Source organism: Tachysurus fulvidraco, chromosome 22 (genome assembly GCF_022655615.1).
Source record: "Tachysurus fulvidraco isolate hzauxx_2018 chromosome 22, HZAU_PFXX_2.0, whole genome shotgun sequence".
In the NCBI taxonomy this organism is placed as follows: domain Eukaryota; kingdom Metazoa; phylum Chordata; class Actinopteri; order Siluriformes; family Bagridae; genus Tachysurus; species Tachysurus fulvidraco.
Genome location: NC_062539.1, coordinates 16,840,980 through 16,865,979, shown reverse-complemented (window position 1 = coordinate 16,865,979; position 25,000 = coordinate 16,840,980). Strand labels below are relative to the sequence as shown.

The window sequence follows — 25,000 nt, the reverse complement described above, 5'->3', positions numbered from 1 at the left end:
TTATTATCATCATCCTTAGTAGTAGTATTAGTATTATTATTTTATCAATTTTTTATTTATATATTATTTATTTATTTATTTATATATTTGATATATTTTTATCTATTATTAGTATTTGTTCATTTTATATGTTTTTGTTTTTGTTTTTGTTTTTTTAATTTTATTTATTTATTCATCCCAATTTTAACAGTGAGGAGTAAATTCCTGTTTTTTTCTGTTGATGAGTTTTTATCACCCAGATCAAACAGAAGCCGGACGTCATGCGGCTTTTTATTTATTTTTTAGGATGAGACTCGATTCTGTTTTATTTTTTTATTTGTCTTTTAAAAAACAGCATTTAAATGAAGGGAATAAAACGAGTAGAGGCAACAGGGAGGATCGGAGGTATCTACAGTAAGATCGGACATGCACAGATGAACAATCGAACCCGAACCGTTCTTAATATTGTATTTCATTGTAAAATTAAAACTAATTTATACTTAATATGTAATATGTCTTACTCCAGTTGCTACTTAGCCAAATCACATGCGGTAGCTCAGTGGTTAAGGTGTCGGACAACTGATCGAAAGATTGTGAGTTAAAATCCCAGGTCCGCCAAGCTGGGCCCCTGAGCGAGGCCCTTGACATTCAATTGCTCAGGGATATGAAGGAGATAAATGTACGTCACTCTGGATAAGGGCATCTGGCGAATGCTGTAAAATTGTAAACGTAAATGCATGCATCGGTTTACGGAGCTTGGTGGTTACGGTGTTGAGGAAGGTTGTGAGATCGAACCCCAGGTCCACCAAGCTGCCACTCCTGGGACCCTGAACAAGTAACCCTCGATTGCAAATACTGTAAATATTATACCTGTAAATATTATACTTGTAACCCTGACAAAATATGTTAAAATACGTCATGTAGGTAATGTAGGTCTCCTACTGTGCTCACTGCACAGAACGTGTGTGTGTGTGTGTGTGTGTGTGTGTGTGTGTGTGTGTGTGTGTGTGTGTGTGCAAACAGCACCAAGTTAACCTTCGCTGCGTTTTCTTTTTCTCAGGCCCAAAAAAATGAGCGAGAATCCATCAGACAGAAGCTGGCACTGGGGAGCTTCTTCGACGATGGACCCGGAATTTATACCAGCTGCAGCAAGAGTGGCAAGCCCAGCCTGTCCTCAAGGTGTGTGTGTGTGTGTGTGTGTGTGTGTGTGTGTGTGTGTGTGTGTGTGTGTGTGTGTGTGTGTGTGTGTGTGTGTGCTTGCGTGCAAAATGTTTTAAATTCTTTCTACAAATGACCAAATGACTGTCGCCGATTTCATTTTTACGCATCACTCTGCCACAATATTAATCAGATGACTCATGCAAGTGAAGGTCACTTTCTAGTGTGCAGTCAAAATTTCCTGTAAGTCACTTAGTAGATGTGAAGTCTGTTTTAGGGACATAAAGCTTCTCTACACTTACAGGGGTTTTTGCGTCTTTCTCCTCGAGAGCTTAAATCATGTCTCACTCCAGTTGTTACTTAGCTGAATCACATGAGAGGCAGAGAAAATGAGGGAAGAAACTTCCAGTCATTCAGCTACATAGTTCTGAAACATGTTTAGAGCACAGTGACTCTGTGTGTGTGTGTGTGTGTGTGTGTGTGTGTGTGTGTGTGTGTGTGTGTGTGTGTATGTGTGTGTGTGTGTGTGTGTGTGTGTGTAAGCACCAGGAAACAGGAAGTACTTTCAGAGTGAAGCGTTCACTCTCTAAGAACGAATGGGAGGACTTCCCCATCTATGTGTAGATCCCGGCATAGACGTGCTTCCCAAAAGAGAAGAAGCTCACACAGTCACACATAAACACACACACACACACACACACACACACACACACACACACACACACATACACCTAAGTTGTTAAAGAGTGTGGAAGGTCAGTGTACACTTCCTTGGAAGGAATCTGGACAAGTCATATGAGACGTACATCATCTTCACCACACACACCTTCCTATTCCTGTCAGTCATCATCGAAATAGCCAAATATGGACGAATAAACACAGATGATCTGCACAGTAACACCGAATTATGACATGTTCCCATCTTCCTGGTCAATCTAGGACTTTTTTTAACCACTGCATCAGAATCTTTTTTTTTTTTTTTTTTTTTTTTTTTTTTTTAGAAACCGATGTAAACATTTCCGATATTTTCATTTTTATTTATTTTTCCGCTTAAAGATATTTAGATCTACTTAAAGGCTAAAAGAACACAGTTTTGGTGGGCGGGGCTATCAGGACTCGATTAATTAATACTACATTCGATTGAAGGTCATAATTTCTAATAACAGACGAGGAGACACTAAAGAAAACACCTTATCAGATCCGAATTCCCCATTCGGAAACTCAGCAGTCTCCTTTACTCAGAGTTCGGCAAGTGACGTCGAATCGATACGGAAGCAGCGACGGCGACGTAGGCGGTTTAATTAAACGCTTTACGCTGCAATCTACACAGAAATCGAATCACGTGTTATAACGATACAGATCTATAATACAAGAATAAAGGAACACGATCTACGAAAGTCCTAAGAGGCCGTGCGTTATTATATTATTTTCTTGCTTGTTTTGTCTCGATCACGACTCGACACTTTTGTTATGTCTGGGTTACGAGGAATCTTTCAAATAAAAGCTGTTTTGTCGTAATAACGACTTCATTTTCTCACGATCTCTGCATTAGAACATGCACTTTTACTTTAATCTGGGACTCGCGATAAAATGGGATCGACGACTTCCACATAAGTGTCCGACGCTTAAGAAGGAGGCCGTGAGGTTTGTATCTTTATCGTTGAAGATAAGATCGATCTAGTGACCCGATCTCGGTTAATTCAGCCGCTGTGTCTGAAAGCACGGATAAACAAACCGAAAGTCTGAGATTTAAAGGTGCGGTGCACAATGTTTGAAAACCAATGTTGACATTTGAAATCACCAAAACAAACCCGCCCCTAACCCAAATGGGTGTCACTTCTGTTTCGATAGCTCCGCCCCACACATACATACGTAACCCAGGCGACTATTATGTCGGAACCTGCTGGGGCAGCTGGCCGAGGGTATATTTTTATCAATAAATGAACACAATGAGTAATACTATGGTAATACAGTACAAATGTGTTTTTGTAGTACTGTGTGTTGTAGCGTGAAAGGTTTAGGTCCATTTCACGTGGAAGACGACGTTCAACTTAGAACCTTGACCTAGAACCCGAGGCAGAGGTTCTGCTAATGTCTCACACGCGCACCGAACACTCTCTCCACCACATATTGACAAGACACGCCCCTTTATGCTAATGTAACACATGCGCACCGAACACTCTCTCCGCCACATAATAACAAGACACACCCCTTTCTGCTCATTGGCTACACGTTTGTTTTGTTAGTCGGCCCGACTCAGTTTTCTGAAGCATTTCTCAAACATCGTGCACCGCCCCTTTAAGATACGGAGCGTCGATAGAGCCGAGAGAGGAAAGAGAGCGTCACATCACAGAATAATAACGTGCTACAACAAGATCATATAAAACGAATACAAAACAATTCAAAGTATAAATAATTTTCTGGAGATCACGAGAAAAGTAAGTCGCGATCACGACAACGAGATAAAGAGAAAACTAAAACAAAACAAAAATGATGATAAGACTTCTGTAACAATCAGTTACATCAAATCTGATTTATTACTGCAGTTTGCGTCTAAAGTTTTTCAGCACGCACAAAAAAATCTGCTTCTTGCTTTAAAAACGTTTGAACGTTTAAAAAAAGCACCTGAAGTCGTGGCCTAATGGTTAGAGAGTCTGACTCCTAGCCCTAAGGTTGTGGGTTCGAGTCTCGGGCCGGCAATACAACGACCGAGGTGCCCTTGAGCAAGGCACCGAACCCCCCCAACTGCTCCCCGGGTGCCGCAGCATAAATGGCTGCCCACTGCTCTGGGTGTGTGTTCACGGTGTGTGTGTGTGTGTGTGTGTGTGTGTGTGTGTGTTCACTGCTGTGTGTGTGTGTGCACTTTTTGGATGGGTTAAATGCAGAGAACGAATTCTGAACATGGGTCACCGTACTTAGCCGTATGTCTAAACCTGTACTCTTACGAGGTTGTGAGATTCGAACGCTTGTCTGGTTCGATGATGAAAGTATTGCGCATGTTTACATCCCTTCCGTATTTTCGCTAATCTATAGAAAGCAGTGTCCTCTTTCTCCAGATCGATCTCAGCGATCTGCTTTTATCCGGTTTTACGGAGACCGAGGGTGTGTACGTGATGTCGTCCGTATACCGCGGCACGGGAGAAGTCCGCTATCGATCACGGATGCTCTCTTTCACACAGCAGTGATCAATTCAGGAGCATTGATCCTGACGCTATCGATAGAAGATCGAGTCCTGATCCGAACCCATCGCAGGCTTTTCTTCCTCGCATCGATTCTTCATTGTGGCATTGTGGCATTGTGGCGTTTCTCAAGAGAACTCTACACTTCAGCACCGTGACACTTTTTCTGATTTCTGTAACATTGCTCACAGCTCTGTCACATCCGGCCTAAAACACGTTCGCATGATAATAGCCACAAGTTCAGCTTCCTGCCTACACAAGAAAACACAGCCTGACTGTTTTAAATATTGTGAAACTATAGGAAAGTTTATATGACACATCTTTTGTGTGTGTGATTATAGACTGTCATGTCAAGGTGAATTATTCTCAACTTGTGGTGTGTGTGTGTGCGTGTATGTGCGTGCGTGTGTGTGCGTGTGTGTGTTTCCCACAGATTACAGAGTGGAATGAACCTGCAAATCTGTTTTGTCAATGATAGTGGAAGTGACAAAGACAGTGATGCAGATGACAGCAAGACAGAGACCAGTCTGGACACACCACTGTCCCCTATGGTATACACACACACACACACACACACACACACACACACAATGACTCAAAACCACTATAACCTATATCACTAAGTAATAAATTGACTCAGATTTGTGTTGTCCAAATTTCAGAAATGGTCTGAGAAAATGTCCCTGCTGTCATGTGGTTATAAGTTTCCTAGCAGACGATTTTGGTTTAATTTACCATAACGTACGTAGCAGCCCGTGGTAGAAAATAATTTATACTTAATAATCGCTTCATTCACATTTCACCTTCTTAAAAAAAAAAATGTTGATGGATTTTCCCAAAATATTTAATCATTAATCGTTTTCATTAAAAATAAACGTTCGACCGGTTCGTAAAATATAAAGAAGATCGAAATTATGAACGAAACACCTAAAGATTATTATTATTATAATAATTCTAGATTAGTATCGTTTGTTGTTCCGGCATATTACAGGAAATTTACAGATCGATATGTTATTGTTTATAAAAAATAAAAAAAATTTGAATTATTATCAATTAAATTATTAAGCTATTATTTTATGTTTTGATGTAAATGTTTTTTCTAATTAGAGATTTTTTTTTCTTCTTTCGGGGTTAAATATGTTTTAAGAAATTGTATTATTAAAATTCTATTATGAATACTTAATAATATATTTATGACCGTTGTTTTTTTTTTTTATATACTTGACTAGTTTATTTCTGTTAGTTTGTGAGCAAATCTATAAATAACAATAATTCACAAATATCCTGTAATATAGAAATGCTTTTAAGAATATTTTTCAGAAATATTTTTTACTGGTCCTTTGGTTCTTAATGCCACTTTTGTGTATTGTGTGTCTTCGTTGTCAGACTAAAGCGAGTCAACAAGCATGTTTCGTTTTTTCCATGATGGAGGATGAAGGGATTTTAGTAGGGATTTTTTAAAGGGATGTGTGCGATCTTATAATACTAGACATTCTGGAGTCAGAGAGCGTATAATAGATGGGATGGGAATTTGTTTTAAATTATTTGAGGCTTATAGATTTGATTTTTGCTTTAGGATCGTCGTGTGCTTAAAGTACATATATATATATATATGTGTGTGTGTGTGTGTGTGTGTGTGTGTGTGTGTGTGTGTGTGTAGATATCCAAATATATAGATATGATTCATCTAGAACCGTAACAAACTGTGATGACGCAATCCACCACACACAAACACACACACACACACTCAATAATAAAATATCACATTTCTTGGGTATTTTTATGACTCTTGAACTCAACAGGCAAATAAAATAAGATTAGATAGAATAAGATAAAAAGGACTCCATCCAGGGTGTATCCTGCCTCGATGCCCGATGACGCCTGAGATAGGCACAGGCTCCCCGTGACCCGAGGAAGTTTGGATAAGCGGTAGAAAATGAATGAATGAATGAAGATAAACAGGGGTCTCTGAAGCACAAACTCATTGGCAGGTTCATAAGAAAGAGGGAAGAAAATGTGTCGAGTGCCATCTGTCTTTTTACGTTTTCTGTCTCCTTTCATCTGTCCCTCAGATGGGCTTCAGAGGATAATCATATTCCAGATCTCATAAATAAATTTACACAAATGTGTCATGCGGCGTGTTTCGCCGCGAACGCTCTTGTGACTTAGATGAGCTCCTAGTGTCAGGATCAAGGGGCCCGTGTGGAAACTGTGTATAAAACCCTAACCCTAATCTTAACCCTAATCCTAATCCCAACCCTAATCCTAACCCCAACCCTAATCCTAACCCTAACCCCAACCTACTCCTAATCCTAACCCCAACCCTAAACCCATCCCCAACCCTAATCCTAGCCCCAACCCTAATCCTAAATCCCAACCCTTATCCTAACCCCAACCCTAATCCTAACCCTAATCCTAAATCCCAACCCTAATCCTAAACCCTAATCCTAAACCCTTCCCCAACCCTAATCCTAAACCCTTCCCCAACCCTAATCATAACCCTAATCCTAACCCCAACCCTAATCCTAACCTTAATCCTAACCCTAACCCAGAGGGAACACACAAGGAATATATATGTTTGTAAAGCATTTTGTGTCAGGATTACACACTCACACACACACACACACACACACACACACACACACATACACACACACACATTCATGTATAATTACCATCCATCCACTCATCCATTAAATCTCTTCTCTTTTTTTGTTATGCTCCCACGTTTCCACCCCTAGAGCAAACAGAGTTCATCGTATTCAGACAGGGACACCACAGAAGAAGACTCTGAGTCTCTGGAGGACATGGACTTCCTGAGCAGACAGAAGAAGCTGCAGGCTGAAGCCAAACTAGCACTAGCAATGGCTAAACCCATGGCCAAGATGCAGGTGGAGGTGGAGAAACAAAACCGCAAGAAGTCACCAGTGGCAGATCTGGTGAGTTTTTTTTCCTCAAATCTGATTGGTCACAGCGTTCATGATGGCACGTCGATGTGGCGTCAGAGGAATAAAACACATGCAGATTATCAGATAGTGAGCTTCTATCTTCTAGTGGCACTTCCTGGTGGGTTTTATTTCTTACTTAAGGCACATTTTATATAAGGAAAACCTCAAAGCTTATTGCTTTCAGTGGGTCTTTAATTAAAGCAGACAGATGAGAACATGAAGTTACATAGATTGGGGATCAGAGCATTGAATGAGTCTCACAAACCACACTTCCATTTCATTAGAGGTTTAACTCGTGACGTATGTTCGTCAGCGTCGTCGAGTATAAAAAAAACACATTTTTCATGACATCGATGTCGCCGTGCAAGAAAACCAAACCGAGACAATCTGCCGGAAGTGTAATTTGTGAGACTGACTTGCCCAGAGGTGGCTGTAAATGTGAAGTCAGTGGTTATAGATACAGGGGCTCCAGGTAGGAGCGATCACACAGTCTGCTCACTCATGCCCCTTTTCCACCAGAAAGAACCGGGTGCTGGTTCAGAGCGAGTGCTGGTGCTGGTTCAAATTTGGTTCCACTGACGGACCTTCTAAGAACCGGTTTGCCTTTCCACCGGTTAGAGAGCATCACAGCGCCGAGTGTGACGTCACTGTATACGTGTCACGTTACACAGCGACGTTAGACACAAACACAACAACAACGGCGGATGTTGCTTTACTGTTAATGCTCATGGCTTTGCGAACCTACATCGGCATCCAAACGCGGCGAATAAAACGTGTACGTGCGGCTCCGTGTAATCTGTATAAACGGAGGTTGTAATCGATAAAGTACATAACGTTATTTTATCGTTAACACAGAAAAAAGTTAGCCTTAGCATGTAGCTACCTACTATCATGTGTGCTGATAATGTATCATATCGCGGTAAAGTAAAAGTGTATTAAACATTAGTATACTTAAGGTACGTTATCAAATGCACTAACAGTAGCCCCGCCCACGGCTCCGGACACAAGCGGTTCTTAAGTCTAGACCAGCAACGTTTTGGTGCTACTTAAGAACCACTTTTCCTGGTTCAGAGCCGGGGCTTTGGCGGTCGAAACAGAAAGAACTGGTTCGAAATTAGGCTCCGAACCTGCACTCAAACTGCCTCGGTGGAAAAGGGGCAATAAAGGCCATCTTAGGCCACGTTCACACTGCAAGTCTTAACGCTCAATTCGGATATTTAGCTCAGATCTGATTTTTTTGTTTGGCTGTTCACATTACCTTTTAAAATGTGGCCTATATCAGATACCAGTGTGAACAGTTTGCCGTTTCGAACTGACCCGCATGCACAAACGAACGATAACGATGACGTCATACACAGCACGCCCGTTGCGCTAAAAAGTTGCCGAGGTTATGGAGGAAGTAAGCATTTTCGGTTTTCTTTCAAAATGTGTGTGTAACGGCAGCCGTAACATTAATAGTTTTGTCTGAATTGAAGTATCTCCCCGTATACTGATTAGGTCTAACACCTCACTCTCCCTCCACTGACTTGCTCCATCACTGTTTTCCATTTTGTAGGCGTAGTCACGTCTGTGTGCGTACTCGCCGGCGCGTAATTGTGACGAATGTCGATGTAGATCGACGTAAATGTCGCATCAAATCCGCCTCGGTCATTCACACTGCGGCCACATTGGAAAAAATCAGATTTGGGTCTGATTCAGGACCACATATGGAAGTGGTCTAAAACTGATTTGAAAAAAAATCAGATCTAGACCAGATTTGAGTGTTCACACTACTCCTGAAGAAGTCTGACCTGGTCACTTGACCCCAAAAAAATCAGATTTGGGCCACTTTTACCTGCAGTGTGAACGTGGCCTTAGAGCATCAGGTATATTTCATCTCCCAAAGATTCTGTGTCCCATAGAGGCCATTTTGATGTTCTCTATACGGACGTGACTCTGAGAGACGTGTGTATACGTGTGTTTCCATGAATCATTGCATCATGTGTGAAATAACAGATTCGGACAGGTTTAATTTCCCTTCTTCGGTTAGAGAGTTCAAATTCTACCTCTTTCCCTTTTTTGTCACATCATCAAGTCCCAGTTTCTGCCTGGATTGTCTTTCACTTTCACATGTCTCGCTGCGTCCGTATCGACCCTAAGTGTCCCTTCACCTCCAAACCCACAGAGCAAGAGGGAGACAAACTGGTGATGCGAGGGAAAAGACCTGAACTTTGTTGATCTCATCTTATCAGGACTGTGCACTTCTGCTTTCTATCTGTTTCAGCTGTATCGCTTCCTCGTGTGCTCAGTAAAAGATCAGTGTTATTTATATAGAGCTGGACACCGAAATACCTAGAGAGTTTTAATGAACACCTCTGGGAGTTTCTGGTGAAACTAAATTGTAGAAAGGTAGAGCTGAAGGGGGAAAAAAAAGCTTCTCCGTCACCCAAGAACGAGACGTATGACGTAATTGTGCAATTATGTGGAAAAAATCTGATTTTAAATGGTTATAAAAAAAAAAAAAAAAAAAAAACAGACATCAGTTTAAAAAAAAATAAACGTCATAAGATTAACTTGAATTTGTTAAATCCTCCTGAAAATAAAAAATAAATAGAAAAAAATAAATATATATATTCTCTGCCAAATATTTAAGGATTTTTTTTTTTTGGAAGATGATGAAGACCATGATGTCAGGCCTCTTCTTCTTCGTTGTTTGCTTTCTCACAGCGCCTCTGCCGACAACTCTTTTTTTACCCAGCATGCACTTTAATAATTCACTAAAAGGTAAATGAGGAACTGGAGGAGTGTTATATTTATCTGAGTTATTTACAGTACAGACAACAATAACACGAAATCTGCTCGGCGATGTGTTTGTGTTTGACAGACAGACAGACAGACAGACAGACAGACAGACAGACAGACAGACAGACAGACAGATAGATAGATAGATAGATAGATAGATAGATAGATAGATAGATAGATAGATAGATAGATAGATAGATAGTAAATTAGTTAGTAAATAGACAATTCAAGGGATTCAGGGCATGTTATATACTTTTTTTTATAGTGATTTAAATATGATTTTAATTTTTAATGATGTTCATTATTGTATATTTGCAAATTACAATGTTTAATACTGGAGAAAAAAACTGAGATAAATGAACAACATTTACTACATTTCAGAATTCCATACAATGAAATTTCTAGTCAGTCTGGGAACTTGATCTAGTTTATCACTGTATCCGATAAGAGAAGGTGAGTCGATCCTTTCTGCCACCGTTTAATGAACATCATTTCCGTCCGATACTTACCGCCTTACAAACACAAACAGCCCCTCGTCACATCACACCTCGAATCAGGAAGCAGCCGATGACGTCAGGTATAGAAACAAAAGCTGAGAAACCAGAAATAGCACTTGCCATGATCACTTCCTTACACAAACACGAACACACACACACACACACACACACACACACACATTCTAAAACTATCCATTTTAACAGTGGAATCAGATCGATATATTCAGACAGATGAATCTATGTAGTCATGTCGACACATCAAGGAAAAAAGACAGACAAGGAGGAAGCTGGGTACATGTTCACAGCAGTGTGGGAGGAAAAAACGAGAAAGAAAGAGTGTTTGGTAAACGGAGAGGGGGGGAATTCTGTATCCAGAGAAATCCCAGCATGCGATATGACTAACCGCTTGCTAACACTGCACTCCTAAACCTGAGCGAAAGAGAGAGAGAGAGAGAGAGAGAGCGATGGGGGCGTATTTGGAGGAATGCCTGAAACTTTTTTTTTACCTTTTGCAAGTCACCTTTCTCTCTGAGGAAATCCTTTGTGTCACACACATACGTAATAAGGTAATGAGGTCAGTCATTTTTACGGCGTGTTTACCGATACCAACAATTACTTATTACTTATAAGAAAAATAATGTTTGGTGACCAGATTTTCCCCACAGCACTATAATGTCAAATTCTAGCAACGAAATCATCATGTAGTGTGTGCATCATAACATTTTACAGATATGAGTGTCAGAAACAGAGAGGGTTTTGTTCTTCTTATACCACGATTACTATTATTAACCGATTACTGAATGATAAATGCTTAAACATCGTCCTGTTCTTTCGGCTGCTCCCCGTGTGCGGTCGCGACACAGTATCGCCCGGTCCGCGTATCAGAGAACGGCGTGGGTTTTACGCAGGATGCCCTTCCTGATGCAACCCTCTCCTTTTATTCATGGCTCGGGACCAGTTATCTCTTCAGTGGCCGGGTTAAGCTCCCTGTCTGGGAATCGAACCCGGGATCCTGCCATTTGACCACCAGGAGGCTCTTAAATATATTCATATTATTCTTACATTTAAAATACTAGAAAATGTAAGATCTTGTTTCTGTTGCTGCTACAGAAACAATAATGTAAAAAAGCACGGTGGCGTAGCGGTTAGCACGTTCGCCTCACACCTCCAGGGTCGGGGGTTCGATTCCCGCATCCGCCTTGTGTGTGTGGAGTTTGCATGTTCTCCCCGTGCCTCGGGGGTTTCCTCGGGTACTCCGGTTTCCTCCACCGGTCCAAAGACATGCATGGTAGGTTGATTGGCATCTCTGGAAAATTGTCTGGAGTGTGTGAGTGTGTGAGTGAATGAGAGTGTGTGTGCCCTGTGATGGGTTGGCACTCCGTCCAGGGTGTATCCTGCCTCGATGCCCGATGACGCCTGAGATAGGCACAGGCTCCCCGTGACCCGAGAAGTTCGGATAAGCGGTAGAAAATGAATGAATGAATGAATGAATGAACCTATTTTGCTGTTATAGAAGATTTACTGTATATCAACACCTTCTGACTCATCAGTAGCGATGCGGTGTCAAAGAATTGAATCAATTTCAGCTTAAAGTGAGTCAAATTCTTAAGCGATTCAGTCTTGTTTGTGAATTTCTGCATTATGTATAAAGATGTCTATATGATCTATTATCTATATATATAAAGATGCTTAGTGTGTTTGGGGAAAAACAAGGTAGATTTCTGTGACCTGGCAACATTAACATAAACTATGTCACAAACTTCCACAGACCCAGATCTACAAAATAAACCACATCTCAGTGCCACCTCACGTAAGGTTCTCCGCTTGTAAGTCGTGGCGGTGATAATCATGACTCAGTAAAGGTCAGATGAACAACGTTTCAAAAGCAAAACTAGACTGATCTCAGTGACCATTGCTCTCATGCCATGATACCTTAGAATAGACTGCTCATGGGAAAACACACATTGATAAACAAGCTAGTTTCTGATTGTCGGACCTCACGCCCCCGTCCCGTTTCATAATCACGAAAAGGAAATTGCCTAATGAGCTTATTATGTTCATCACATGGGATTACATTCAATCGTGTCGGACCATCTTGTGTTCAAGCTTAGTTTTTTTCTTAGTTTTTCTCATTTCTATAGGCTTCAAGTTATGTCCAGTCTTGTTGAAAAGTGACATGAGTCAAGCTGTGGTTAGATAACCCACTGGGAGAGAACTGCACAATCTGCCCTCTTCCTCATACATGAACTCACGGACACTTTCGACTTCCTTGTGTTGCAGTGATTGACAGGGGACAGACTCCTGACCACAGACGGCTGTACCGTTGTCTCAAATGCACTCTATGCTATGTGCGCTAGCTGAAAATGTGCACTACTGTTTGTGTATGAGAAATATCCGAAGTTTGATTCGAACTTTTTTTTTTTTTTTGGAGGAGGAGGAGGATTGATGGACAAGGTTCAGAAAGTTACGGGCGGTCTCACAGAGTTGTGACTTACTGCTGTCGGATGCTTACACAAGAGCTAATATTCCTTACTCGTGTTCATGTCCACACACACACACAAACACACCCACACATACACACACACACGACCACACAGACTGAAACAGATATTGTGAAATAGAATACTTCCCTTTACAAGCATGAGAGCAGGACTTGCACCGTCTAATACAATAGACATCAATAGAAGTGTAAAGACATGCATTATACCAGTATTACTATTTTCACGTGTGTATGTGTGTGTGCGTGTGTGTGCGTGTGTGTGTGTGTGTGCATGCGTGTGTGTGTGTGTGTGTGCGTTTAGCTTCCCCACATGCCCCACATCAATGAGTGTCTGATGAAGAGAAGCCTAAAGCCAACAGATCTGCGAGACATGACCTTGGGTCAGCTACAGGTCATCGTCAATGACCTCCACTCACAGATTGAGAGTAAGTGCACACTTTTTTTTTTTTTTTTTTTTTGTGGAAGTAAAACCGATTTTGGAAATTAAAAAAAAATTCATTTCCAACCAGTACAACCCTGTGGAAATTTTTTCAACAGGTTTGGAAAAGGAAACTTAAATCAATTTAAACCTGACCTGTCCACCAGAAATGTATTGAAAAATGTAAGCTTATTACTGATATAGACCTTAAGGCACTGATTATAGGCACTGATTTGGGGGACCTGCTGCTATATCGTCAGCTATTCTGTCTTTTGCGTGGCAAACAGTACCCAGTAAACACCAGAAGTGAAACCCAGATTAATAACAGTAGACTTGTGAATCTTGTCTCCGGTAACAGTGTTCATTGATCACCTCTTACACCTCCTACACCTCCTACACATTTGAAATCAGGGTTACTAGAGAGGGGTTTTTGGTGTACGGTGTTAGTAAAAGCATGCAGTTACTTTCGAGAAAATACCCATAAACTGGGAAATTTTATGCACAAAACGGTTTATCAGATCGCACAAGTGTTTCTGTTAAAAATGATCAAATGCAATAAATAAATAAATACACAAACAAATAAATAAATAAATACATAAATAAAGAGCAACGATGATGTGTGTATGTGAGTAAATGTAGTTGCCCTGTACCACTGAGTACAGTTTACTCACTGTGATCCATCACCAAACATCATCATGTGTGTGTGTGTGTGTGTGTGTGTGTGTGTGTGTGTGTGTGTGTGTGTGTGTGTGTGTGTGTTTATGTGTGGTGCGTGTGTGCATGTGTGTGCGTGTGTATGTGTGTGTGCACGTGTGTGTGTGTGTGTGTGTGTGTGTGTACGTGTGTGTGTGCGTGTGTATGTGTGTGTGTGTGTGTGTGCGTGTGTGTGCGTGTGTGTGTGTGTGTGTGTGTGTGTGTGTGTGTGTGTGTGTGTGTGTGTGTGTGTGTGCGTGTTTGTGAAGGGGTTGCCTAATGTTTTGGAATTTCCTTTTACAATCGTGTCACCTTTCACTTTTGTTTGCGAAATTACATTGAAAAAAATTAGAGAGAAATCATCGTTTCTCGTTTTTGTATAAAATTAATATTAATTTTCGATTGTAGTCAAATCGACGGTAATAATAAATTCGGGTCGGTCGTACGGAAAGAAGCTTTCTGTAGTAAAGAGTATAAATTATATATGAGAGAGAGAGAGAGAGAGAGAGAGAGAGATATGAAATGGTACAAAGAATGAAACACGATACAGATAAAAGCGAAATGCTATTCCAGAGGATCTTTGTGCTTATTTATATGTTGTATTGTTTTGTACTGTATGTGGTTTATATTGTTAACTTTGTTTTTGTGCTGTTTCTCGGAGCAGGTCTGAACGAGGAGCTGGTGCAGCTGCTGCTGATCAGAGATGAGCTTCACATGGAGCAGGATGCTATGCTAGTGGACATTGAAGATCTAACTAGGTGAGACTTTATACATTCATCCTGGATCTTTTGCTGCATTCAGTTACAACATGGAACTGATGACATGGCAGGGAACTGATGAATAAATAAATAAATAAATAAATAAATAAATAAATAAATAAATAAATAAATAAATAAGAATGCAGGCGTATAACTTAATTAGGTGCCATGGTTTTAACGTATAAGCGTTAAAAGGAAACTTGTCTCTGTTCTGTTTCGCTGCTTGCTTCTTAAACAGTTAAGCGATGAAATGCAACACGATCTGTTTTGTCGAAGAAGCTTTTCTGCTCAAAATAGTTGTAAAGAGTGCAAAGACAGCAAAGTTACGGTAACACAAATACCGGTCTGAAATCTCCTAACAAGGAATTTTTTTTTGCCTGCACTTCTTGAGGTTTTTGTGTGTGAAAATAGCCATGATTTATTCCCATTCTTGGGATATGGGGTGTAAGTTCTGGACCACAGTCATGGCCTAATGGTTAGAGAGTCTGACTCTTAACCCTAAGGTTGTGGGTTCGAGTCTCAGGCCGGCAATACCACGACTGAGGTGCCCTTGAGCAAGGCACCGAACCCCCCCAACTGCTCCCCGGGCGCCGCAGCATAAATGCTGCTCCGGGTGTGTGTTCACTGCTGTGTGTGTGTGCACTTTGGATGGGTTAAACGCAGAGAACAAATTCTGAGTATGGGTCACCGTACTTAGCTGTACCGTATGTCACGTCACTTCACTTTTTTTGCATTGCACTGATGCAAAAAAATGATTGAAAAACCACATAAATATGCAGGTCTAATATTAGGTGTTCCTAATAAAGTGGCACAAGGTGCATTTTAGGAATATTTGAGACAAAGCCTTGAATTCGTACAAGCTAACAATGAGGAAAGGTTATGTATTGATATAAAGTGTGTGTGTGTGTGTGTGTGTGTGTGTGTGTGTGTGTCTGTCTGTCTGTCTGTATGTGTGTGTATCTACAGGCATGCTGAAAGCCAGCAAAAGCACATGGCTGAAAAGACGCTTTCCAAATAAACCCCGCTGTCATTATCCCCAAAACCTTCCACCATCACGGCTTTGAAAAAGAGAAGAGCCACTTTCCTTTGCTTCTGTGGATGTACAAATACAAATGACGGAGCACTTCCTGAACGCATAAAAACTCGAGTGTGTCTCAGATACTGTTCCTGGCTTTCTGTGCAGTGATTGGCCTTGCTTCTTAATAGTCCTTCATTTTAACTTTTATTTTTTTTATTTTTTTTATTTTTTTTTTTTATACATTTGCCAGCCAATTACTGTATATCTGTGAAATCACCCAAAAAAATTTAAAAGTAAAAAAGATATAGTAAGAAAATCGTTAGGAAGTCCGACTTAAAAAGCTAAAAAAAAAAAAAAAAAAAGACCTCACTGTATAAAGTAAACATAAAACGAAACTGCTGACGGTTTTAAGTTGGACGGTATTATTTTTTTTTCCGGCCTGTTTTAATTCTGCACAAACGGTAGTTTTGGACTGAAACTTTTGATTTGAAGGTGCTAAACGTCTAAAAGGAAACATGCCTGCCTTGTAGTCGAGTCGTAGCTTTTGGTAAAAATGTTCACACTGATCGGTATTCAACATTTTGTGAATGTTGATCCTCGGACACGACGAGTCGTTTTAAATGAGTGTGTTGATATCATTTACATCCTATTGTATTCAGATTCTTTATTTGAGGGAAGAAATGTTTATGTACAAATATGTAAAATAAAAAAATAAAAAACTTTGTTTCATATACTGTGTGTCGCCTGATGTCCGATTCTTTACGTTGATTGAGCCTTCGAATATCACAAAGTGTCTGTTCCAAGTGTATATATATATATATATATATATATATATCTCAGAGATGGGGGACTCGAGTCGAGTCAGACTTAAGTCGCAAATTTGAGACTTGCTTTACAAATAATAAAAAAAAGACTCGACTTGACTTTGACTTGATGTTCATGACTTGAGACTTGACTCGGACTTGAGGTAAATGACTCAGAGATGTTGGACTCGACTCGAGTCAGACTTAAGTCGCAAATTTGAGACTTGCTTGACAAATAATTTAAAAAAAGACTCGGCTTGACTTTGACTTGACGTTCATGACTTGAGACTTGACTCGGACTTGAGGTAAATGATTCGGAGACGGGGGACTCGACTTGACTCGAGTCAGACTTAAGTCGCAAATTTGAGACTTGAGACTTGCTTGAGAAATATTTTTTTTAAAAAGGCTCGACTTGACTTTGATTTGACATTCATGACTTGAGACTTGACTCGGACTTGAGTTAAATGACTCAGAGATGGGGGGCTCGAGTCAGACTTAAGTCACAAATTTTAGACTTGCTTGACAAATATTAAAAAAAAAGACTTGACTTTGATTTGACGTTCATGACTTGAGACTTACTTGTGACTTGCACGTGTGACTTACTCCCACCTCTGTTATAGATAGATAGATAGATAGATAGATAGATAGATAGATAGATAGATAGATAGATAGATGGATGGATGGATGGATGGATGGATGGATGGATGGATGGATGGATGGATGGATAGATAGATAGATAGATAGATAGATAGATAGATAGATAGATAGATAGATAGATAGATAGATAGATAGATAATGAATGGTGTTTCCTGTAGAATGGACAGTCAAGTGCTTGTATTTTTCCAGATTATGCTACAAGCTATAAAACGTTTTTTTCACAAAGCTGTTCAATAAGAACATCAACACAAATTCTGATTCTGAATGTAGGCAATTACAAAGGTTACTCAGGCAACATAGCAAAGCAGGAAGATAAGATCATAGCAGAAACTGTGCATCATTTGGGCATCAACGTAAATCATACGCCGATTAAAAAATAAATAAAAAAATCCCTCCATGTAAATATGCTCAGAGAGTGAAGATTTGAAATGGGAATTATTACTTTTTTCCCTCTAACAATTCTGAGTGAAAGTGACTCACCATTTTTTTTACTTGATTTATGCTGCTTTATACGGTCCCAGAGATATTGATTAATATTTTCCCCACCCACGCGTGCATAGTGTCATAGTCAAAAGCAGAAATGATGAGGTGTCGAAAATGCACATGCATTTTGGCAGATTACAGAAAATAAAAATGATGGCGCTGGGGTTTAAATTAGGTTAAGGATAAATAAGCCTGCGTCAGGTGTCTATAAATAGTTATGAGCTATTTAGTGTTTTTTTTACTGAACACTGAACAGTTAGACCACTAGAATACACCTGAATAGAGGTGTGCATCAGGACCAGACAAACCGAAGAGAAAAAGCCATTATTTCAATTCAGAGCACAGGGTCTGCCATGATACAGCACCACTGGAGCAGTGAGGGTTAAGGGCCTTGCTCAAGGGCCCAATAGTGGCAGCTTGGCAGTGCTTTAGCTTAAACCCTGATCTTCTGATCAACAACCCAGAGCCTTAACCACTTGAGACTCCACCGACCCACTGTTCATAAAAGCGGGTGGTTTTTAACGTTCATGAATAACACAACATTCAGCAAGTCGGTTCACGGTCATCCAACAACGTGACTATAAATGGATAAAAAAAAACATGTCTTAAAATAAATAAAATAAAAAATCCTACAAATGTAAATCGTTGACTTATTACTGTGGTATTAGGGAAATAAACCATTTCAGGATGTGTTGTTATAAGAAAGTAATCGAGCTCTGGGTGCTAACGGTGCTAACTGCCCTTCATGACACCGATTGACCGGTGATCATTATTTTCCTCTAACATCATATCCGCACCATCACATATCATTCCTTACCTAATAGATAAGCTGGGTTAAGCATTTCAGGGTTAAATCGTTTAAGTGACACGTTAAATTTAATAAGTAATCTTTTTCATTTTGTCCATTTCAGTCACTGATGTCATCTCGATGAATTATGCTCTACATAAACAAGAAGCTGGTCCGTAGTGATGGGGAATTCCTACATGTATAACAGCGAGTTCACGGATAAGAATATTTTGAATAACTGTTTTTTTAAGGGTTCATTTAGCTTGACCGAGCGCTAGCGAAACCTTTTAATCGTTGATATCAGGTACGGTTATGTCTGCACCGAGACTGCAGTGTCCCTTCATGACAAAATGCTTGGCACACTTTTGCAGGGTTTGTTTTCAGTTCCTTTCTAGTCTGTTTTTCAGCTAGTCTACTGCATTGATCATTGAATAAGCACTGGGAGATTGACTTGGCAAGTCCAAAACTTTCCACTTTTCTCTGCTGACTTGTTTCTTGGTTGTTTTGATGGTTTTCTGCACACTTAAGGAGTCTCTGCATGACTATATACAGTATACTGTAGAGGTAATGGTTAACAGGGTTGCCAGATTGAAACTAAAAGTGTACATATTAAAATCTGTGGCTTGCTCAGGCAGGTCTGGAAGGCCGGGATATTCAGGATCGCTATATTGCCTTTCAATAAACTTTTAGACTACTAAATATAAGCTGAATTATGAGGGATTGCGTATATTAAAATGATAATCTGTCTATTTTTTTTTAGCCTGTATGATATTCAATACAATTTAATTCAAATAGCGCTTTTTACAATCGACGTTGTCTCAAAGTAGCTTTACAGAACATAAACATAGAACAAAAGGTTATTATAAAGAATAATAGAAAGATTAATAGACATGTTTAAGTGTTTTTTTTTATTTATCCCCAACGAGCAAGTCGGAGGTTTCTCAGGCGGCGATGGGGAGGAAAAAAAATCACTTGAATGATAAAGGAAGAAACCTTGAGAGGAAACAGAAGGAGGAGAAGAAGAAGGAGGAGGAGAAGGACGATAAGGAGTGATAGGATGCGGAGAAGGAGAAGATGGGGCTAAAGCTGGGAGAAGAAAGTGTTAGAAGGAAGAGAAGTAGGAGTAAAGAGGTGGTGCTAGAAGGAGGAGAAAGAGGTGAAGTTGCAGGAGAAGGAGGAGGGAAAAGAGGAGGTATAATAGTGCTAGGAGGAGGAGGAGGAGGAGGAGGAGGAATTAATAATATTAAAGCGTTATTTATACAGTGCATTTTTCATACAGACAGCAGGATTTACATAGTGGTAACATATTTTGTTATATGATATATTCATTTGAACTGGAAATCCCATGATCCTATTCGAGTGCATCCTTGGATCTATATTTGGTTTAAAACCTGTCACTGTTCTGTACAGTAATTCCCCTTTTTTCTTGATTCTCGGTATATGAATCGCAGTGACAGATCTATGTCGCTGTGTGAAAGTCTTAGCAGTCAAGTACACGGCTAGTATCACATGTAAAGCTCTGTTGATATAGACCTGAGAGTAGTTGTGGTTTAGAGAATTTAATCATGTCTGAAATTGCGGAACTTCACTGACCACAAAAGTGTCTCAGAACTCTATGGCCGAATGTCAACATTTACGAGCAGTTAAGGAATCAGAGATGAGCTCAGGGTCTTTACGATGTGGACAGTGACAGCAGCATGAGTATCCTGAAATGAGTCGGCCTGCCTCGAATCCTTACTTAAATGTGTAATGAAAGTACCTTGTTTTCACCCCATTAGGTGAAATGCATTTATTGGAGTTACCTCGCACTTCTCTGGTAGTGCTGGGGGTTTGAGCTTGCTGTGCTTTTTGTGATAAATTAAGAGTTTAGCTGAACAATCTCTGCTTAGGCAATGGGAGAAAATCTACATTCCCAGTCATGTGAAGTCTCACAACCTGGAATTCTTTTGCACTGATATTACCGAGCTGCTTTATTTCCCTGGCTATCCTGTTGCATAATTTCCAAAAAAAAAAAAAAAAGTCACTTTCAGAATTATTCATCAGATTTATTTCGTCCCTACCTGGATCAAATCAACTGTGTGTGAGCTAATGGTTCTTAAAAGTTCCCTGTGTTGCATAAACCTGTTCAAAAGTACAGTGGGAAAAACACACAAAGAACAAAGATATGGATTTAGATTAGACGTTTTTGCTGTGATTTTGCAATAAGGTGAAAAAGCAGTCTAGATTTTCTTACAACGTAATACAGAGACGCCGACAAAATCACCAACACTTGCAGGTGAACGGTTTGAAAAGCAAAGTCCTTTTAACTTAAAACAAAAAAAAGTAGCATTAAATCTGTCTAGCAAAAAAAAAATTTTTTTTAATCTGTCTTGTACCTAATAAACTGGCACAAAATAAAAAAAGGTGATCTAATTTACAAAATCCCAATTTCAGAAGTGAGAATTTTCCCAATTTTATATCACATCATTTTTGGATTCTATTATTATTATTATTATTATTATTATTATTTATTATGGGGGGGCACGGTGGCGTAGTGGTTAGCATGTTCGCCTCACACCTCCAGGGTCAGGGTTCGATTCCCGCCTCCACCTTGTGTGTGCGGAGTTTGCATGTTCTCCCCGTGTCTCGGGGTTTCATCCGGGTACTCCAGTTTCCTCCCCCAGTCGAAAGACATGCATGGTAGGTTGATTGGCATCTCTGGAAAATTGTCTGTAGTGTGTGATTGTGTGAGTGCGATGGGTTGGCACTCCAACCAGGGTGTATCTTGCCTTGATGCCCGATGACGCCTGAGACAGGCACAGGCTCCCCGTGACCCGAGGTAGTTCGGATAAGCGGTAGAAGATGAGAGAGTGAGTATTTATTATTATTATTATTATTATTATTATTATTATTATTATTATTATTTAAATAACTATATGTCTTGTGTAAACCTGAAATGCTCAAAGATTTATTCTAAAATAAATTTCAAAACTGAGTTTCAAATTCATGCTGATTTGTTGTGAACAAAATTTCAGGACAAATAATCCACTGCAAAAAAAAGTGATAAATCCTTAAACTTTTTTTTATATAAATCTACCTTTTTATTAAACAATTGATGAACAACATGAAGGTGAACCTGAAATAAAAGCACATTTTCTAGGCGGTTTGGTTCTATTCATAGCTTTTTGAGGACAAAAAGCTTACAGGTGTTGGTGTGATATTTTACATATAATATTTTAACATATAATCACTAGCATCCTGGTGGTTTAGTGGCAGGATCCTGCGCTCATTGTTAACTCTCAGGGTTAAACTTGTGCCAATTTTAACATACAAACATTGCACTGGTTTATGTTACAGTCTAGCTTTGTGTAGCAGTTTACTATTATTGTACATAACTAATAATAATATTAATAATAACAATACTACTACTACTACTACTACTACTACTAATAATAATAATAATAATAATAATAATAATAATAATAATAACAATGTTAATAAAATAACAATAATAATATCAATAATAATAAGAAGAAGAAGAATATCAATAATAATGACAATATTAATAAAAATTAATAATAATATCAATAATAATAACAATATTATTATTATTATTATTAATGATATTATTATTATTATTATTATTATTATTATTATTATTATCATTAGTATCATTAGTATCATTAATAATAATGATACTAATGATAATAATGATAATAATAATAATAATAATAATAATAATAATAATAATAATAATAATAATATCATTAATAATAACAATCTTAATAAACATAAGAAGAAGAAAAAGAAGAATAATAAAATTATTATTATAAATTATTTATAATAAATTATTATAAATTATATATAAATTATTAAACACTATTATTATTATTATTATTATTATTATTATTATTGTTGTTGTTGTTGTTGTTGTTGTTGTTGTTATAATTATTGTTGTTGTTATTGTTATTGTTATTACCGGGATAAATAAACATAATTTACATGAAAACATCCCTCGATTATTAACATTACCATTGAATTAATTCCACCATGAATTCGACACATTTTACACTAACAAAAAGTAACAAACATTAATTTGCTCATACGATTAAATAACGCTTTAAATACGATTAAATAATACTTTAATATTATTTACTGCTTTTTTTTTTAAAGACTTCTACTTAATGATTCTGTTGTTTTCCACGTCGCATTATTGCATGTTAAACACACGTGGCATAATTTCACAATATTTTTACATGTAAAATTCTATATGAAATCGATATTTTGCGCTTCGTCTTCATTATAGGTACTTTTTACAAACTGGCTGTTTTTTTTCCTGATTTCGTGGATTTTGGTTTCGTGACACTGAAGTGAAACGCTAACAAAACTAAAATACATGCAAAAAAAAATGGGAAAGGTGACCCAAGTACGTTGGCATGCGTCTTTCCGCTATAGATGGCTTTGGGCGAAACTTCGCTCTAGTTTGTGTGTGTAAGTGTGTGTGTGTGTGTGTGTGTGTGTGTGTGTGTGTAAGTATGTGTAAGTGTTCGGGGGGGGGGGGGAAACCCAGGAAATGCATAAATATAAGACACTGGACACTTCACTTCATCAAACTACTGCGTCGTGTTACATCCCTATACTACACCACTCCAGCTGTAGACTGTTGAACATCATGTACGGTGAGTAACCTTCGGCTCTACTACACTCAGCATCCATCAGCTTCTTTACGCGGGATGTGAAGTAAACCAGTGTAGCGTATTACGCATTCGTTATTTAGTTATTTAGTCAGTTAGTTAGTTAGTTAGTTATGCAATAATGATTAGATTACAACCTACATATTATTCAGGTCAGTGTACAAAGTGTATACAAGTTTTGAATTGCCAGATATTTACCTGGGTTTTTTGTGTGTTTTTTTTGTTTTTTTTAACCATGCGCTTCCATTCCATCCTCTGATTTACATTAACACGCGCACCTGCAATCAGCCCCCAAAGTTAACCTCACCGGTGTAATAAACAGGCTACAAAAACAAATGACGCAAACGATCAATTCTTTTGGACCTGTGCGATTCCTTGTAAAATGTTTACTTATGCGCGTCTTTATTGCACACGCACGTGCATCGGTCAGCAGGAGAATCCCCGAGGACTTTTGTGTGCGTGTTTACAAAAAAAAAAAAAAACACTTTCTGTGCCATTGTATCTTTCCGCAATGCCACCTGTTAGTGGTTTACTGTATTTGCTTTATTTAGGCTATTTTATGCTGATGTGTATTGCGCTTGTGAGCCGTGCTGCCGTGGCGTCTCCAGTGCGCGCGTCCAGGAGCGTCCAAAGCGACCATGAGCTCTGCACCACGAGTGCCAGGAGCCTGCTGACCACTCTCAGGCGCGTGCTCGAGAAAGTAAGTAAACAAAGCAATCAGTAAAGTCATAATGTGTGTAAAGTCTAGGATTAAACAACGTGTATGCAAAAACAACTACAGTAAAAAAAAAAAATCGTATGGATCGTATTAATGGATCGTATTAATGATAGACATTTATAAAGTGATCCATAAAGCATTGAAAGTACAGTATATGTAAATAAGCAACACTATTTGATCTTATTAATTATTAGACTTTTTTATTTGTATTAGAAATCTAATCAGCAACTTCTTACCAATCAGAATGGAGATCTCAACCGAATTCAAATGTGGGTCATTTCCCAGCTCAATTAACTCAAACGTCAGCTTCACTTCAGTGCTGTAGTTACAGAAATGACACGTGTATAAAGAGTTTGGAAAAGTATTGAGGTCAAAAACGAACTTTCCGTATGTAGAGTTACATGTGGGGTTGATCCACGTCTTGTGTCATTTAACAGCTGTGGTGAACGACCCAAATTACGCACTGGCACAAGAAATAGTGTCTAACTAAAAATACCCCACACCGGTTGTTTAAAGCATGAAAAGCATGGCTTGCGTTTGTCACGTGTTATATGTCATTAGATATAGAAAACACAGCTGTCCTACGCGTCACGTGTCATGTATTTGTATGTCACGTGACGCACATAAACCCTGATTTTAAAGACAGATTAAAAAAAAAAGAAAGAAACTTACGGAACAAATAAACCAGCACTGTATATGACTTAGAATAGAATAAAGTAAGCATTTTATACTGTACAGAATATATATATAATTTTATTTTTATTTTTAATTTATGGTGAAAAAAAATTAAACAGTCAATTATAAGGAAGCAAAAAGTTTTTCTTTCTTTCTTTTTTGTTGTTTTTTTTTTGTTGGTAAAAGTGCAATGTAAATACATGAATGAAAGTAAAAAATCAACCCTGCTGAAATATTTGGGATACGTTTAACAATTCTCCTGTTTGTTGGTCGAT

The 25,000-nt window shown here is 38.8% G+C and overlaps 2 protein-coding genes and 1 long non-coding RNA gene across 7 annotated transcripts in view; 2 read left to right on the top strand and 1 right to left on the bottom strand.

Moving 5' to 3' along the window:
- schip1 (schwannomin interacting protein 1) overlaps positions 1–16,662 on the top strand; it is a 154,000-nt gene extending 137,338 nt beyond the window's left edge. For all 4 annotated transcript variants that reach the window (XM_047806572.1, XM_027153289.2, XM_027153290.2 and 1 more), the window contains 6 exons: positions 1,040–1,158; positions 4,750–4,867; positions 7,058–7,255; positions 13,344–13,467; positions 14,818–14,911; positions 15,878–16,662. In XM_047806572.1, coding sequence (XP_047662528.1) covers positions 1,040–1,158; positions 4,750–4,867; positions 7,058–7,255; positions 13,344–13,467; positions 14,818–14,911; positions 15,878–15,929 — 705 coding nt within the window. In that variant the 3' untranslated portion in view covers positions 15,930–16,662. The remainder of the gene's footprint in view (positions 1–1,039; positions 1,159–4,749; positions 4,868–7,057; positions 7,256–13,343; positions 13,468–14,817; positions 14,912–15,877) is intronic.
- Positions 16,663–23,180: 6,518 nt separating this feature from the next.
- The window catches only part of il12a (interleukin 12a), a 3,603-nt gene continuing 1,783 nt past the window's right edge, over positions 23,181–25,000 (top strand). Inside the window, exons 1-2 of one of the 2 annotated variants that reach the window (XM_027153300.2) lie at positions 23,218–23,317; positions 23,884–24,032. In XM_027153300.2, coding sequence (XP_027009101.1) covers positions 23,311–23,317; positions 23,884–24,032 — 156 coding nt within the window. In that variant the 5' untranslated portion in view covers positions 23,218–23,310. Of the gene's footprint in view, positions 24,033–25,000 lie in introns of both variants that reach the window. The other variant, XM_027153298.2, reaches the window with a different exon arrangement.
- LOC113646836 lies at positions 23,832–24,592 on the bottom strand. The gene is made up of 3 exons (XR_003441535.2): positions 24,452–24,592; positions 24,287–24,369; positions 23,832–24,023 (listed from the first exon to the last, which is right to left on the bottom strand). It is a non-coding gene; the product is annotated as an uncharacterized LOC113646836 (long non-coding RNA).